The following is a 16790-nucleotide window of genomic DNA, read 5'->3' as shown; positions in this document are numbered from 1 at the left end:
CCCGGCACTACATTTCTTTGAGGCAGGGTGACTCGTCACGCCGGATCCTTCCGCCAGAAAAGAGTCCCTCTGTTTGAGAGGAGACTGAGAGCGACAGAGGCCTCCGGAGGGACATCGCATGTCGTGACATACCCGCAGGGGCTCAGGCAGAGGTCAGGGTAGGGGACGGACTGGCGGAACGGCGGACGGCGGTGGGGCTAGCGTGCGGAAGAACATCGCTCATACTGAACGGGGAGTAAGGTGTCCTTCCTTTTCCGGTTGGGGCCTCGGCGGAGTCGGGCGGGAGCACGGTCCGCTCCGCGCCGCCACCATGGTGAGGCGCAGGCCGCGGCAGCCAGGCGCGGTCGGGGCAGTCACTGAGGCGGGCGGTGGGTTCAGGCTGGTGGGAGCCAGGCCCGGCGAGCAGAGCTGTGCCGGGTCGTGCCGCGGGCAGCCCTAGGGCTGGAGGCGTGGGCCGGCCTGCCGGCCGCCATTTTGGAGCCGTCAGCCCTCGGCTTGCCGCGTGGAGCCCGTGTGGGGAGGCCCGGCCGGGTGAAGGGGGCCTGGGGAGGGTGGCAGAGGGGATCGCGGCAGAGGGCTTGGCTTGGTCCGCTGAAAGTCACCCTTTCACTGTCCGTGTGGGAGATGGGGCCTGTATCGCCGCCTAGCAGGGCTTCTCTGGTTTTCTCATTTATTTCTCTAAAGGAGAATGAAGCCACACGGAAGCTTTGGCAGCTACATGGAGTCAGAAGAATGTTTTTTATAAGTAGCTTTTGCGCCTTTTTTGTTATTCCAGAACAGAACGGTTTGGGTTGGATGAGACCTTAAAGATCATCTAGTTCTAACCCCCTGCCACAGGCAGGGATTACCAAAGGTTACTAAATTGTTACCCAAGGATTCAGTTCTAGATTAATGTCACCCAAGTGACTTGGAGATCTGTTGAACTTAAAAGCTCAGGTATAGTTTTCTGGCCGTGGATTGTGCTGAGGGGCACTATGTTATGTGAAAATTATTGCTATGATGATGTAATTTGCGTCTTATCCAGTGCTCAGCGACAGTTGCCTGCTGTCAGCGTGCTGGCACTGCTGAGCTGAAGACCCCTTCATTCTGAGCAATAGTGGATGGATGGGAATGGTGAATGCAAGAAACTTAACTTTACTTGTGCTTAATTGTGCATCCTTTTCCTTTCCCAGGCTTGCGCTCGCCCACTGATTTCTGTGTACTCTGAGAAGGGGGAAGCATTGGGCAAGAATGTCACCCTGCCCGCTGTGTTCAAGGCTCCCATCCGCCCCGACGTTGTGAACTTTGTTCACACCAACCTGCGCAAGAACAACCGGCAGCCCTACGCTGTCAGTGAGCTTGCAGGTATGGATGGATGGGAACACCGGTGGTAGGCCTCGCCTGTGGTGTAGGTGGGCTAAAACTGAAACAGATCCAGAATGGAAATGACAAGTGCTGTCAGTGGGATTCTGTATAGGAGGTGCGATGAAAACCCCCGTTTAATAATCCTTGCTCTGTGTTGAGACTTGCCTGAGGCATTTGTCAAGAAGAAACCTGTGCAGATGGCATTTGTTAGCGTTGCTTCGGCAGCTTGTAGGTGCAGACACCCTCTGCTTCCCAAGAAATCTGTACTAGGAACATGCGCTTATTGATGAAAGTATTTCACATAAACATGTTAGCCTGCTAGGAACAGCAGTGCCCATTCAGATCTCCAAACTGAGGGCCAGGCTTAGAAATTAGTATGTTAATGTACTTGATTGTAATAAGCAGGTCTTTCATATGGTAAGAATTAACTACCCTGCTCAGATCGGGATTTGTTTTGCTGAAATGATGAGATTCCACTTCATTGGTCCGTGTTTCTGAAACACATGATAACAGTGGAAGTTCTGATGGCTGCTCCTGGATTCAGCTTATCCGTGTTTGGGAAAACTCCTCTGTTGTCACTGTTCTGAGTGAAAATCTTTCTATTCCAGGTCATCAGACCAGTGCTGAATCTTGGGGCACTGGGAGAGCTGTTGCTCGTATTCCTCGAGTACGAGGGGGTGGAACTCACCGCTCTGGTCAGGGTGCCTTTGGAAATGTATCCTTTCATAGCTGCTGCCATCAAGCAGAACAATTAAGTATCTAAATAAAACAGAACCTTCTGCTTGAGGCAGTCGTAATCTACAGTGCATGACCAGGTTTAGGAAATGAATGATGTGATTAGAACCTTCTGTATGCAAATCCAGCCTGGTTTTAATGAGCAGCAGCCCCCATTGATCCCCACTGCAGAAGGGGGTGTTGTGCATCGCATGATGCCCTATCCTGCCGTGATGTCGTAATTTGCGTCCTACTCTGTGCTGGGTGACAGTTGCCTGCTGTCAAGTGTCCTGGTGCAGGTGGGTGACGAACACTTAACGCTGAGCAAGGATCCAAGTGCCACACTAGAGAGAGAAGCTTCAACAAGGTGGTTCTTAACAGTCCATGCCTAGATGTGTCGTGGAGGCCGCATGTTTGCCCCCACCAAGACTTGGCGGCGCTGGCACCGGAGGGTGAACACAACTCAAAAGCGTTACGCCATCTGCTCTGCCCTGGCTGCATCTGCTCTTCCAGCTCTCGTCATGTCCAAAGGTGGGAATACTGTCTCTGGAAAGGCTTTACCTTGCCTGAGCAGCATCAGTGACTATGTGATTACTCAGAATGTTTCTCCTGGGTAACTGAATTAGCTTCTAAAGAGTTGAGAGACTGCCCATTCTTCTGTGCGGAGTGGTTTGCTTAGTTACAACGTGGGAAGGCACTTTGCAGTTGTGCAGTGTTGGAAGTTGGGAAGGTGCTTTTCTTTGTGTTGCTGACACAAATCTTGTGTTTATAAAAACTGAATCGGGACTCACATGGCAGTTCAGTTTGATTACTGCTCATGGAAGCCAAAGATTTGCTTAGTAGTTACTCAGGTACAGCAGGTTCTGCCCAAGGCAGGCATGTGAGACTTCACTGCTGTAGTTATTTTGCCTGAATATCAGATCATGAATTCAATTTCCACTTCTGGTGATTTTGTACCATTTCTGCGCACACAAGTCAATAACATGGAGAAATGCTTGTGGCCAGGGTCAGTGGGTAACTCCCTGTCTTGTAAAACCCTCACTAGGCCACCGGATTGAGGAGATTCCAGAACTTCCTCTGGTTGTTGAAGATAAAGTTGAGAGTTACAAGAAAACCAAGGAAGCTGTTCTCCTTCTTAAGAAGCTTAAAGCTTGGAATGACATCAAAAAGGTGAGTTTATAAGGTGGTGTTTTTGAGGGAGCCCCAGGTGATAAGACCCTGCAGTAGGAATCCATTCTCATCTCTGAAGAATGATGAACTCCTCACTGGTCCGTGTTGCAGATCCACAGTGATGATTGTGAAGTTCTGACTGAAGCCGTTTGATTGTGCCTGACTGGTGGGGTTGAGACTCCATGGAATACTCAACCTTGTTGCTTTTCCGTAGGTTTATGCCTCCCAGCGGATGCGAGCTGGGAAGGGTAAGATGAGGAACCGCCGTCGCATCCAGCGCAGGGGACCCTGCATCATCTACAACGAGGACAATGGGATCATCAGAGCTTTCCGGAATATCCCAGGTAACTTAACTTCGGATGTGCCGACTCTTTGTTGGGAGACTGCCTGGAATGATGAGATTCCACTTCACTGGTCCGTGTTTCTGAAACACATGATTTTGTGGAAGTTCTGACTTGGTGACGAAGCCTCTCTCTGTTTCTGTGGACTTCCGTGTCTGTTCAGAGTGTAGTCCTCCATTCCTTGATTTTAATCACAAGCTGACGGGATCGGTTCGCCTGTTTTCCTGTAGGAATCACTCTCCTCGATGTGAACAAGCTGAACCTGCTCAGACTCGCTCCCGGGGGCCACGTTGGGCGTTTCTGCATTTGGACAGAAAGTGCCTTCCGCAAGCTGGATGATCTGTACGGCACCTGGCGCAAAGCTGCCACGCTCAAGAGCGACTACAAGTGAGTGTGGACAGGATGGGAGAGTTCCAGACCCAGATTAGACCTTAGGCAGAAGCTCTTCCCTGTGAGGGTGCTGAGGCCCTGGCACAGGGTGCCCAGAGAAGCTGTGGCTGCCCCATCCCTGGCAGTGTTCAAGGCCAGGTTGGACACGGGCTTGGAGCAACCTGCTCTAGTGGAAGGTGTCCCTGCCTATGGCAGGGGGCTGGAACTCCGTGAGCTTTAAGATCCCTTCCAACACAAACCAGTCTGGGATTCTGTGACTGACAGGATGAATGTTTGTTTCACAGCCTGCCCATGCACAAGATGACCAACACGGACATTGGAAGAATCATGAGAAGCCAGGAAATTCAGAAGGCCCTGCGTGCTCCAAAGTAAGGGATTTATCTATGAATGGGCACCTTCCCCAGTTGCCTAAATCCCTCAGGTGGGGGGGCTGGGTTTAGGTTACATTTTGGGTACAAATACAAGGAATTACAATTCCTCAAACCTCAGTGAAAACTGAGCGGAATGTGGGTTGTGGCCTGAGCCGGTGCTACGCTATGGATGTGTTCTCCGCAGGAAGAAGATTCGCCGCAGGGTCCTGAAGAAGAACCCATTGAAGAATCTGAGAATCATGATCAAGTTGAACCCGTACGCCAAGACAATGAGGCGCAACACCATCCTGCGCCACGCACAGAACGTGAGTGTGCCGGGGCCAGGCGCGGTGGGGTCGGTACCTCAGGGATGTCCTCATCATCTCGTTTTGTCTTTCTTTTTGCAGCATAAACTTAAGGAGGAGAAGAAAGCCAAGGCCAAGCTGGCAGCCAAGGTCCCGGCAGAGCCCGCAGTCAAGACCCCTGAGGCCAAGGCCCCTGCAGCCAAGGCCCCTGCAGCCAAGGCCTCTGCAGCCAAGACCCCCGCAGCCAAGGCCTCTGCAGCCAAGACCCCCGCAGCCAAGGCCCCTGGGAAGACCAAGGCTAAAGCATGAGGCGGGCGGCTTCCCGCGGGAGCGTGCCCGGCTCTGTCCGGGATCACCGGCAATAAATCCTCTTGGAGCAGAGCGCCGGTGTCGTGTTTGTCGTGTGTTCGGAGGGGAAAGGATGCGGGGCGGGGGGAGGTCTTTCCCTACCCCCGCTGGAGCCGGGGTTTGTCCGTTTCCCGTTTTAATCGTGGGCTGTGACCGGAACCGGCCGCACGGTGGCAGCCGCTGCCCGGAAACGTTCAAAGCGCGGAGGACCGTGTGGCTGCGCCTCCTCCGCCCCGCCAGGGGGCGCTGCGGCGGGGCGCGATGACGTGAGCGGGGCGGGCTGGCGCGCGGCGGAAGATGCTGAGCCGGCTGCAGGAGCTGCGCAGGGAGGAGGAGACGCTGCTGCGCGTGAAGGCGGCGCTGCGCGAGCAGCTCACGCGGCTCAGGGTGCGCGGGAGGCGGGGGGGGGGGGGGGGGGGGGCGGGCCTGGACCGGGACCGGGCGGCGGGGGATGGGGCGGCCCCGACACCGAGAGCGGCCGGGGGGTGCTGGAGATCATGTGACCGATTGCGTGTGATCACAGACACCGAGGGCGCGGGCAGAGGGAGACCCACAGTACACGGACCGTAGGCAGAAGCTCTTCCCTGTGAGGGTGCGGAGGCGCTGGCACAGAGGAGCTGTGGCTGCCCCATCCCTGGCAGTGCTCAAGGCCAGGTTGGACACAGGGCTTGGAGCAAGCTGCTCTGGAACTGGAGGAGCTTTAAGGCCCCTTCCAACACAAACATTCTGTGGTGTTACTGAGTCATTGCTGCAGAGGTGTCAGTGTGCCCGTGCTGCAGGTGGAGGAGCTGGCCCTGCAGTCCATGATCCGGTCCAGAGAGGAGAATGGGACCGTCCCTTCCTCAACAGCAGCAGAGGAGGTTCAGAAGGTGAGGGAAGGCTTTGCAGGGGGAGAACAGGGGGATGGGGAGTTCCAGGGGTGGCACCGAGGTGACAGCAGTGCCTGTGAGCAACTGGGGGGGCTGCGGTTCAAGTTCTTGTTGACCTCGTTCACACTGCTTTGTAATTATAGATCTGATTGTGACACTCTTACCCTGACAGACTCTTGGGCAGATGGACAACGAGGCTGCCATCAACCAAACCGAGTTACACTTAAGTCTTCAAGATCATGGAGAGGAGGAAGAGGAGGAGGAATCAGATTCTTGACGGAAGAAAACCTGAGATGGTTTTCATACAGACTCAGGAGTTTCTGCCTCATTCAAACTCACCATTTTGTCCTGTGCACAGATACAAACTGCAGGACACGCAGGACATGAGGTCTGGTGCAGTTACACTTGAACATGCAAATGTCATGTCATAGACATTAAAAGAATGAACATTTGCCGTACAAACATGTAGCGTAATCCCTTCCCTATTTAAAACCTAATGTAGCTTACTGCATCCGTGGCTGGGGCTTGGGAAAGTCATTGAGTCAGACTAATTTAACATGTATTGTGACCAGCAAGTTTGTTCTTATTTCCTGATGCTGAGAAATGAAACCAGGCCACAGAGGCTGGTGCTGACCCAGTGATTGTGTTTTAGACCTCATCTGCCTCAACTGGGAGGTGGGAAAAGCCATGTCCAGGCTCCTGGCTTCCATGTTCTCACCTGAGCACAAGGTTTATTCCTTCCTCTTTCTGTACCTTCTGGTGCTCTACCATATTGGCAACTTGGACCAACACAGTGAAGTGTTTCCTACTTTGTGCTCTCTCAGACTAGCAGCCAAGAGCCTTGTACTCATCCACAAATCATACATGCTACTTGTAATACAGAACTAGTGCTTTTTGAGCACTGTTACTTACTTTTTCCCTTAGCAACTTGTAAATAATGCAATTCCACCTTCTGCTTTCAAGTGATCTTCAAGGAGGAGTTTAAGAACTTAGTTATAAAATGGGAAGTGAGTGCCCTCTCATTTCTTTAATAGCACAAAAAGCACTGTAACTGCTGCTCATGGACAGACAAGATGCTTTTCCTCCTCATTTTATCCATTCTCATTTAATACACAGAAATCCAAACTCTGTTAAACTGGTTAAAAACAAACAATAAAAGTAATATCCTGACTCAGCCACTCTGTCAGCTGTCATTGTCACTTACCTGCTGGTTGTGCCTGCACAACAGTAGGGGCTGTTGCTGACTCCCGTATCACTCAGAGAAAACAGAATCAACACCCTTGTGAAGTCTGCTTTTAAGAGCAGGAAAGGATTTGGGAATTGGTTGAGTAGCCCAGGTGTGGTCAGAACCTGGGATTCTACTTCCCATGAGCTGTCGCTGCTGTCTGAGGAGAGATGGGGTATCTGGCTCTTATTTGGACTGTAGCTTCCTGGGGTGTCCTACTACATGTACCTGGACTTGCAGTGCTCATGTTACCCTTGTCTGGGGAGCAAACATGTAAAATGGGAGCTCAGTGTCAAGCTGGCTGTTCACATATTGCACATTTCTATTACCAAACAGTAAAGAGTACTACTGTAACACCCCTGTGTGTTTGTGTGTGTGTAATTCACATGTAAAGCTCAGGACATATTTAATTAAACACTACCCAGCCTTGGCACTACTAAAAAGTCACATTCAAAGGAGAAGCGGCTGAAAGAAGCCTCGGCTGTGTCAGTGAGTCATTTCCTACTGTCACTGGCGGAAGGGCTGTTCTGTCTCTCTCCGATACTCGATACTGTTGGCCAAGTGGAAGTTTACATCCCGACAGATGGGGATTCCTTTTGGGAAAGAACTTCAGGCATTTCCTTCTCTGAAAGGTCAAGGAGCTGAACTCTGGCTAGTGCTGCTCACCACAGCTGTTAAATCTCTGTGCAGAGGACACGCTCCTGGTTCTGTTGTACAGGAACAGCAGCAGGTGATGGAAGCTGGGCTTGTGAGGGAAAATAACCTGCAGAAATGAGCATTATACAGTGTAGAACCTGAAGCAATGAGTGCAGTGATGGATGCAGACAGGTAGGTCTGCCCTTGGCTGGGTGGATCACAATGTTCCCATGCCACAGCCTCTCACACCCTGCCCGGGGGGGCACAGTACTGAGCACTGAAGGCTGTACAAAGTTGTGCCAGTGACACAGACACAAGCTCTGGAGTGAGGCTTCTCTCCGACAGCCCTCAGAAATGCAGGGAACAGGGTATATACAGAAAGAGTGTGTAATGCTCTTTGGTTAAGGTCTTAAGTCTCTATAAAAGCTTCAAGAAGTTATTTGATAATATATTTATTAAGAGAACCCATTGCTAAACATCTGAGAGAATAAAACAATAGAGGATCTTCATACACTTCAGACACTAAACACAGTTGTCATGAAACTTCAGGTTAGAAGAAAGCAAAACTGCCTGGATCTTTGTCTCGATTCTGTAGGACACGGCCAAGAACTAACTTTTAAAACTCAATCAGAAAGACATCACTAAACCCAAGTAGGATGATATGTTTTAAAAATAAATATAGAAATATGAACAAGTCTACAATTAGAATAGTGCCCTGGACGTTCCAAGAAATGCAGAGCTCTTCCATCTAGACCTGTGAAGAGAGATCTCGGAACAAACATTGGAACCATCAGGCCTAACTTTCAGGTACAGTTTGACAGCAGCAGAAGCATGCTCGACAGATACAGGTTCAGGGCATCCCTAACCCTTTCTGCGTGGGAGATCAGGTAAGCATGATTGAAGTACCAACGATTTACAAAGGATCTTGATAAAGTTCAAACAGGCTGGGAGGAAACACCCTCAGTGATATCTTCGTTAAGAAAGAATATCCATAATCACTTAAAATCAGCAAGCACTGGAACTTAGACATCTTACAGTTTGGTCAGTGAACGAATGTCATCCAATACGATACCAATTAGTTTATGACAAAGTTTAAAACCATTTGGCACATGCTATAAAGACATTCTTCCTTAAGAGGTGAAATACATGTCTGAACAGGTAGAAGCTGAGGAAAGAGGACCAAAATAGCATCGTTGTTAACAGATGTACAGGACAGGAGCAGCTCTTCTGCACTCAGACTCCAGCAGCATGTGTGGGGGTGCTTGGTTGGTTAAGGCCTATGGTTGAACAGAGCCACCCTGCAAAATCCACCTCCTCCGCTTCAGATCTCTTAATGAAAGCATGAATCTGAGCAGAGGAGAACATCATCAGTATTCAAGCACCCAAATCTGTTAAGTAATAGTTTTGAATAGCCTGCAATAGCATAAATCCAGTTTACTTTCAGTTTTCAAGCTAGCTATAAGATCTGGCAAGCCACGCGAAGCAACCAGGAGAGGTTTTCTGCAGGGTTCTGGAAATAGCCAGCATATGAAGTGTACACGTGGCACAGTATTCCAGAGGAATGCTGCCTACACGGTGCCTACTGCACAATACTTACACCAAAGTATGCAATAAGGACGTGACTCAGCCACTTGAGATAATACTCTGGAAAATGTCTGCTTGTGCATAGAGAGGCTTTTTGTAATCAAAAGAGTCTGACTGCATTTTGTACCCTTATTGTACAACAGGATCACAGCAGGGGAAACGTGATTTTCTGCAGCAGAACTTCAGTGCTAGAGTTACAGTTAAGGCCATGAAAGATCCAACGAAACTGGTAAGGTCACTTCATGCAGAACAATTGCAGCATGGTTGGGTGTAGTAGTTCATAGTTTTTGCTAAGCCAAGCTGACACGAAGGATAAAATCTGCCTCTCTTTCAACAGATGATTAAAATGCATTTAGCTATTCCATAAGCAAGTGGTATTTTGTTCTCTTGTCCTCCTGAAAGTGATAATCTATACACCTTATTATTGACGGATAAACCCAAGAAAGAGAATTCTTTTGCTCATTCATACCATTAGGTCATCTACTTCTTGTCATTACCAGACTCCCAAACCCACTCATTTTGGTCTCCTTGACAGTCCCTGTCCTGGGAGCTTGTGAAACCTGTAACCCCTTGAAAAGAAGCCCCAGAAAAGCAGCTGCTGCTAAAACTGTCTGAGCTGCTTATGTCAAGGGCCACAAATTACACTCTGGGCCTCACACTCAGGTCCTGATCTTAGGGCAGCTGAGGAATCCAACCTGCATGGACAAGAGCTCTCAGTTCAAGTTCAGAGCTTTCACTTACCATCAGCTGCTTCAAGTCGGCTCTCTCAGCGGGATTTTTAATTAAACTAGGAAAACAGAAAGTGTTGCACAAATTACATGTATTATCTTGTAAAGATCAGGTTACATCATGCTGGTGTGCTGCTTTGGTCTAAGAAGATCCCACTCTAGATACAAGCATTAGGTAATGCAGTGCCTCAAACAAATCAGGCTCTGTACACGAGTCCCTTCTGTAGTTGTCACAGGTACAGTTTTAGGTATGAAGTCCTGAATTGCCCGATAACTCTCCATGAGGGCAGCAGTGAGTGTCTATAACCAAGTGTCTATAACCAAGCTGGAGAGATCAAATTCCCATTTAAACAAAACCTCAACACTAGGAACTGCTTTATCCCCCTAGTTTCTTTTACCCAAGCCTTTTCAAGCTCTGTACCAAGTATGGCTGTTGCATTACTTTTGTGCCGTTTGGTAGCAGTAAATATGTATATGTAGCTTCTAATAAATTAACTTCTCAAACTGTAAAACTGCCTCCCTCAGCATTGAATATACTGGTTCAGTGCTGGTATCACTTAAGTGCAACTGGACAAGTAAATCAGTGGGTAAACTGTTGCTGTGATAAAGTTGTTGGTTCAGTAAAACACTGGGAAAGAAAAAGACAAATATGTGGAGCCTGCAAGACTTGCGCATCACAAGGAACAGTCATTGCAGAACACTGTGAAGGTTACTCAAAAGTAAAGATCCTCCTTTGGAACTGTGGCATATGATCAGTCATAAGTGCTACGATGTCTTCGATGCTGAGAAACCTAAGTTGCATACAGCAGCAGAAATCATATTGTAAGGAGGGGAACATCTCTCAGCTTTGGGGTTCTCTTTGGATACATATGCTGTTAAGCTGGTGCCTGCAGGATGAGCTTTAGGCACATTAGCAGTCAGAGAAAGAGGATTACACTAACTGAAATCACATTTACCATAGCCACAAGTAGGAACTGTCCTGGTTTTGGCTGGGATAGAGTTAATTTTCCTCCCAGTCTCTGGTGCAGTGCTGGCTTTAGTTTGAGAACAATGCTGATAACACACCATGGTTTAGTTTTCGCTAAGTAGCGCTTACCCTGATCAAGGACTTCTCAATCTCATGCTCTGCCAGAGAGGAGAGGCACAAGAAGCCAGGAGGAAGCAAAACCAGGAGAGCTGCCCTGAGCGAGCTGAAGTCTTATTCCATACCACAGACCATCATCCCAGTATATGAACTGGGAGAAGTTGGCCAGAAGGGGCTGCTTACTGCTCAGGGACAGGCAGGGTGGTGATCATTTTTATTGAGCATCACTTGTTTGGTCACAGTGTTTACTCCTTCCTTTATTTCCTATTATAATTATATTTTATTTCAAATATTAAACTGTTCTTATCTCAACACACAGGTTTTTACCCTTTTCTAATTCTCCTCCCCCTTCCACTGTAAGGTACTCAGCAAGGTACACTGCAGGGGTACCAGGTTACCAGCTGGGCTTAAACTACCACAGGACTCTGCCAAGTTACTGATACATTAAGACAGCAGGGCTGATCCCAAGTGTGTACCTTCCCAACTTAGCCACAGAAAAGGTACTCACCATTTGTTAACAAAATCTTGAAATTCAGAACCAAAAACACCATTGGGCAGTTTTGGAGGTGGCTAAAAAGAAATAAATCAGTCATTCAGCATAACTAATACATGGTGAAGCACAACCTACCTAGAGGTCTACCAATTACACGGCCTGTATCTGGGTAAGTTTACAACTGTGTAAGTACAAGTGCAAATAGTTCATTACCTCGTTGACAATGTAATCAAGAAGCTCAAAGATTGCCATTGGGGGTCTGCTGTCTGGTCCATAGGCTAAGGAGAAATTGCAGAGTAGAAAAGCACATTGTTACTCTCCTGTGGTAGGGGTGCTTGAAGATACTAACACCTTGAAGCTGACAGAAAAGGGTATTAGAAAAGAATGTACAAGCTGTTGTAACTTACAGCTCACTGGTCGACCAGGCGTTCTTTGCCTGGGTGAGGTCTCTGTGACTGGTGAATCTCCCTCTACGGGGCAGCCAAACATTAATTCAAGCTCCTTGGAATCAGGAGGAGGAATCGGGTATCTGCCAATAGCCATTTCCACCAGTGACAGCCCCATGCTCCAGATATCCGACTGCACCGAGTAGTGAGTTCCCTGTAGTCTTTCCGGCTACAACAGATGAAAAGGAAGGAGAGAGTTTAATAACAAGAGAAAACCCTGCATTCTGCAATAACCTGGATAAAACGAAAGATGAAACCTTAACTGGTTAGAATGACATGTGCCAGTGAGTGACTTCTTGATCTTTTGCTTTCACTCTCTCATCTGGAGTTCCAGAAGTCCTACAAACACTGCACACACCACTGCAAATAGCTCTGAGGATACTCTAAAATGATGCTATTATGTCACTGGTTTATTTCTTTAGCTTTATATATAAATGTTTCAGATATTAATGATGGGATAACTAAAGAGCAAGAAAGCAGAACTAGTACAGGCAACTAAAGATTCATCTGGTTTCCCTGAGAAACTGCTCTTGGCTTTCTGCTTTGGGAAGGAGAGGAAGGTAGCTTCATTAATTGTGTCCAAAAGCAACGTGGTGCTCTAGCAGTAGTCCTGTGGTTTGTGATGCTTCTCAGCTGATGCCACTCTAATAGCTCCCTACAGCAGAAATGCATTAATGCAAGAGCTGTTCTATACGTGCATGCTGCAGTTTCAGATCCATATTCACATAACTTCTACAGAAACTGCTGAGCTTTATAATCCATCAATATGCTAATAAAATGTAACACACCAATTGAATGACACAGTATTATACAGGGCACAGACCTTTCCTGGAGGTATAACGATAGAAAAATGTATACAGGATAGGAAGATGGGCATGTGTTGGGCAGGCTGAGCTGCCTGCACACTAAGGTCTGACAAACTGAAGCGAAATAGGCTTAATTATTTGCATTATAAACATGTATGCAGGTAAGACAACAGACTCAGCTAAAAACACACTAAGGAAGCTGCTGCCAGAAAAGATACTTCAGATACTAACAAAAATAACAATCACCGTCATGGCTTGGTCTGTGACATATGACAAGAGAGCAAAGCTAAATCTCAGTCTGTAAAAACAGTAAAGTAAAGAAGACCAAAAGCAGACAGCACTTTGCTCTCACTCCTCCTTCTGAAAGAAAAGGAGCCAGCAGTATGTTAAGGGCCCAAAAGAGATGGGGCTATGAATTTCTTTTGTTAATTACCAACAGTCCCTGACTGTATGTGGGAACATAAGCCAGTTTTATTTCAAGTACATTACCAATATTATATGACAAAAAAGAGAACACTGTCTTTGCTGTTGAAGCGCAGGACCCATACAAAGCTATTATGCTTTAAGCAGAGAAAATAGTTTAAGCCCACACAGTTTCAGTCTTGGAGCAGAACCTCTGAACATGCTATTGTAAGAGCTAATTGGTTGTCTGCTGCACCAGGTGTGTACATTAGAATGAGACTTGTTATTTCCATTAACTGCAACTTTCACATAATGCAAAGAGTTCATGGGAAGAGCAAGTTTCAAGGTATTCCTCATACAGAGGAACAAAGAAAACCCTGTAAACAGGCTCAGACTGCTGCCACGGCCTTGTCCACAGCAGCCACTCCCATGCTTTCTCTTGTTGCTGCAGTGCATTGGGCTCCCAAGAGCAGGCACAACAGGATCACCAGAGAGGCAGCAGTGTACACTTGCCTGCATAAATGACCGCAGCAAAATGATGGAGTGGGAAGAGAACACCACTTAAGGAAAGCAAACTGCAAGTACTGGGCTTTTTTGGAGACATGTATACAAAACCCAAATGCATTAACTGACTGGATTCTGCAACATGGACACAGCTACATCTGTTACAGTGTTACAAAACATACCACGTTGTTTGGTTTTCCTTGCAACAGTTCCTTCCCCCGCTTACAATCCGATAACTGGAATATTCCTGGAATGCAGGAAGTGCTGAACTATGACCAGCAGTAGTAATGGCAATAGATGGTTTCTTAGTTTGATTACTGGAATCATGGTATCTCTACCAGAACATAAAGCTACAAAATCTGTACTTACAGACATGTAGGAACGTGTGCCAACAAACGAGTTTGCCATAGAATCTATCAGTTGTCCACTGACACCAAAATCACAAAGCTTGATTTCTCCTCTGGAGTTCACCAGAATGTTAGAAGGTTTAACATCTGCAAAAAACCATCATGAATGGATGAATTATATTTAACAGATAAAATAGGAAATTTGACAACAAAAGTAACATGAAAGGTGAGAGTTACCATGTGTCTCCCTTTGTTTCCCTTCTGACTATGACACAATTCTACCCCTTCTCTGGGAATACTCGGGGAAGAGACTGGGTTCCCTAGGCCTATTTCACTGGCTATTTATCTACAGACAGCTGCAAAAAGGCTGTTAGTTTGCAGGTTTTATTTCACCCTGTTCCTTGTCCTTCCAATACTCAGTTTGGGCATCTACATCATCCTTGCAACGACTAAGATGCAAGATGAACATTAAAGTGTACCTCAGCACAGCTGCTTTAGCCCAGAAAGAATCACTAAAGAGGCCCTATATTTATTTTACAAAGGTAAATGAACTACAGCAGCCACTTCATCATCCTTAAGTTAATATTCATATCTATGTAACATAAACCACCCTTTAGCAAAACAGTTCGTGGAGTGCGTTGTTACTGTTCTGGGTTTGTTTGGGGGGGGTCTTTGGGGGTGGATGCTCTTGGTTTTGTCTGTTTGTTGTGTTGGAGTGAGGTTGTTTACAAAGCTCTGAAAAAAATCATTATCCTATTATTGAAATTCTGCTTTTGAAATGCTCTGAGATTGTGTTTACCTGTGACAGAACCAGGCAGGATTTTGACTCCATCACTGTTTCTAAATAGAAATGTAATAAGGGTCACTGGTAACCAAGCAACTAATAACAGCTATTTGAATGCAAAGGTACAGAGAACAATTATTTACTGTTTCTTTTGGAGCTGTAAGGTTTTTTTTATTGCTTGGCTGATCCTTACCAATGCATTATTGAGATAAGTAAGCAACAGTTCACATTTGCAAGCAGTGCTACAGAAATAAGGGTGCTATAAATGGAGTTTGAAGAAAGATCAGCTCAGCCTATTAGAATTTCACGTTAGACCCTGCTATTGAAGAGCAGACCCAGAGGTCTAGATAGCCTGTAGCATATTTTCATTTGCTTTTCCCTTTTGAACACAAACATATTCCAGGCTGGTTTTATTTCAGCGACTGAGGAACTGACCTTAGTTAGTGATAGGATGGCACTGGAAAGACGATACTAACAATACTCCTCATCACTGGAAAAAGATCCCCATGCAGAAGGTTATGCCTCACTGAGCAACATCCATGGACATTGCAGATGAAGACAGACAAAGCTATGTCTTAGTTGTTTGCCATCTTAGCGCCCTTTCAAAGAACCAAAACCAAGCTTAAATAAAGTTACCTACATATGGAAATTGTGGCCATATCTTCTGGTTCCTACCATCACCCTTCCAGGTAACTGAAACTGTCCAGGCACACTGGAAAGCGTTTCAGGATTATTTCTGTGTATAGAAGTTCTTCTACGCTCAGCTACAGGACAGCAAGCCTGCAGCTTGTCCACTTTGCTTGGAGTAAGCATCAGCCTGTAGAAAATCCAGCGTGATCTAACACAAACCATCCCCTGCTCTTAACACAAAGGAAGTCATGCCTGTGCACTTCTTTCTACCAGAAAGAAAATCCCAGCTGCTTCTGCCAGGTACAGGCTTCCTCCTTATGGAGGGGGAAGAACATGGGCACATGTTTCGTGTGTACTTTTAATTCCCTATCCCTAGGAAAGCAACTGGCTTATAAGCATTGCTCTCAACAGATTTTCCTCCTGTCAGAGGAGCAGGTACTGGGCAGTTAGTGGAGCTGCGGACCAGGCAGAACGGTACAAACTGGTTAACTCTGAGCAGTGCCTCAGTAAAGAGAGGCTTTTAGAGGCCACCTGGGCAGAGAGCTGAACCTTCTGCAAGTTTTGACTGCTTGCAGAGACCTCAGCACATTGCACGGTGAAAAGGAAGAATCCATTCTGGCAGCTTGACCTATCAGTTTGAAATTCCATCAGGAATAAAACACAAACAAACCCACAAAACCCAAGGAGATGGTGGAGTGAAGCAGGCAGCAGACATTCTGGCTTCACAGGAATCTGCACCTAGAGCTCTGTGTAAAAGCAAAGGGGAAAAACGTTTGTGAAACACTGGAACCACTGCAGAGCCTGAACACAATGAGAGACATGGCCTCTAGATTTGTACTGCTTATCTGTGCACATCTACTCATTCGTTTAAGAATAAAGACTTAAATCCTCACTTATCTCTACAGCTCATGAATACTTCATGTTCATAATTAAATGGCCAAAAATAACATTAGCATTCCTCTGTTGGTGAGCCAAACAACACTCTTTATATTCATCTTGTATGCTCTAGAATCCAGCTGGGCTTTTGAAGACTTAACTTTTACCTTCAGTGTTCTCCTAGCTGATAAGCTCACACTGTTCCTTCCTTACAATAGCACAGCAAACCCTGACTCCTCACTGGAGTTTTGCACGAAGCTTGTCTTTCTCTGAGCATTTTCATTTTCCTCACAAGGCACCCAGTGCAATCGGTGTGATGTCTGCAAGGCTGCCGTCTTCCCATCCCTCTCACTGCAGCACACTATGCTATTTTAACTCCAGAGTGCCTGAGCACTTCAGCAGTTTCTCTGGAAA

General features: G+C 46.9%; 3 protein-coding genes and 4 non-coding genes across 10 annotated transcripts in view; 6 read left to right on the top strand and 1 right to left on the bottom strand.

Moving 5' to 3' along the window:
* The first annotated feature begins 209 nt into the window (after nucleotides 1–209).
* On the top strand, nucleotides 210–4995 carry RPL4 (ribosomal protein L4). 4 transcript variants are annotated; one of them, XM_057430529.1, is made up of 11 exons: nucleotides 210–313; nucleotides 1173–1344; nucleotides 1953–2059; nucleotides 2451–2589; nucleotides 3104–3228; nucleotides 3443–3572; nucleotides 3800–3956; nucleotides 4244–4327; nucleotides 4515–4635; nucleotides 4717–4764; nucleotides 4894–4995. In XM_057430529.1, the coding sequence occupies exons 1-11, from the start codon at nucleotides 311–313 to the stop codon at nucleotides 4921–4923; spliced, it is 1116 nt and encodes a 371-aa protein (XP_057286512.1). In that variant the 5' UTR covers nucleotides 210–310; the 3' UTR covers nucleotides 4924–4995. The 4 variants fall into 4 exon arrangements, with proteins under 4 accessions (XP_057286512.1, XP_057286511.1, XP_057286510.1 ...); XM_057430528.1 differs by having other exon boundaries at nucleotides 4864–4995; XM_057430527.1 differs by having other exon boundaries at nucleotides 4717–4835; nucleotides 4881–4995.
* LOC130610545 (small nucleolar RNA SNORD16) lies at nucleotides 993–1093 on the top strand. The gene has a single exon (XR_008975073.1). It is a non-coding gene; the product is annotated as a small nucleolar RNA SNORD16 (small nucleolar RNA).
* On the top strand, nucleotides 1802–1873 carry LOC130610543 (small nucleolar RNA SNORD18). Its single transcript, XR_008975071.1, has one exon. It is a non-coding gene; the product is annotated as a small nucleolar RNA SNORD18 (small nucleolar RNA).
* On the top strand, nucleotides 2285–2385 carry LOC130610546 (small nucleolar RNA SNORD16). The gene has a single exon (XR_008975074.1). It is a non-coding gene; the product is annotated as a small nucleolar RNA SNORD16 (small nucleolar RNA).
* LOC130610544 (small nucleolar RNA SNORD18) lies at nucleotides 3616–3686 on the top strand. The gene has a single exon (XR_008975072.1). It is a non-coding gene; the product is annotated as a small nucleolar RNA SNORD18 (small nucleolar RNA).
* A 216-nt stretch (nucleotides 4996–5211) lies between the features above and the next one.
* Nucleotides 5212–6190, top strand: SNAPC5 (small nuclear RNA activating complex polypeptide 5). The gene is made up of 3 exons (XM_057430524.1): nucleotides 5212–5349; nucleotides 5742–5831; nucleotides 6004–6190. Exons 1-3 carry the CDS (start codon nucleotides 5260–5262, stop codon nucleotides 6106–6108), a joined length of 285 nt encoding a protein of 94 aa, XP_057286507.1. The 5' UTR covers nucleotides 5212–5259; the 3' UTR covers nucleotides 6109–6190.
* Nucleotides 6191–8128: 1938 nt separating this feature from the next.
* Nucleotides 8129–16790, bottom strand: part of MAP2K1 (mitogen-activated protein kinase kinase 1) — a 33282-nt gene continuing 24620 nt past the window's right edge. Inside the window, exons 6-11 of the mRNA XM_057430499.1 lie at nucleotides 14109–14233; nucleotides 11989–12196; nucleotides 11795–11859; nucleotides 11597–11658; nucleotides 10018–10063; nucleotides 8129–9039 (exon numbers count right to left, since the gene is read on the bottom strand). Of these exons, the coding sequence (XP_057286482.1) occupies nucleotides 8926–9039; nucleotides 10018–10063; nucleotides 11597–11658; nucleotides 11795–11859; nucleotides 11989–12196; nucleotides 14109–14233 (620 nt within the window). The 3' untranslated portion in view covers nucleotides 8129–8925. The remainder of the gene's footprint in view (nucleotides 9040–10017; nucleotides 10064–11596; nucleotides 11659–11794; nucleotides 11860–11988; nucleotides 12197–14108; nucleotides 14234–16790) is intronic.

Source organism: Pezoporus wallicus, unplaced genomic scaffold, assembly GCF_028554395.1.
Source record: "Pezoporus wallicus isolate ANWC-B61680 ecotype Strahan unplaced genomic scaffold, APGP_CSIRO_Pwel_v1 contig_14831, whole genome shotgun sequence".
Classification (NCBI taxonomy): Eukaryota; Metazoa; Chordata; class Aves; order Psittaciformes; family Psittacidae; genus Pezoporus; species Pezoporus wallicus.
The sequence above is the reverse complement of the archived record's forward strand: the minus strand, read 5'-3'. Positions and strand labels throughout refer to the sequence as shown.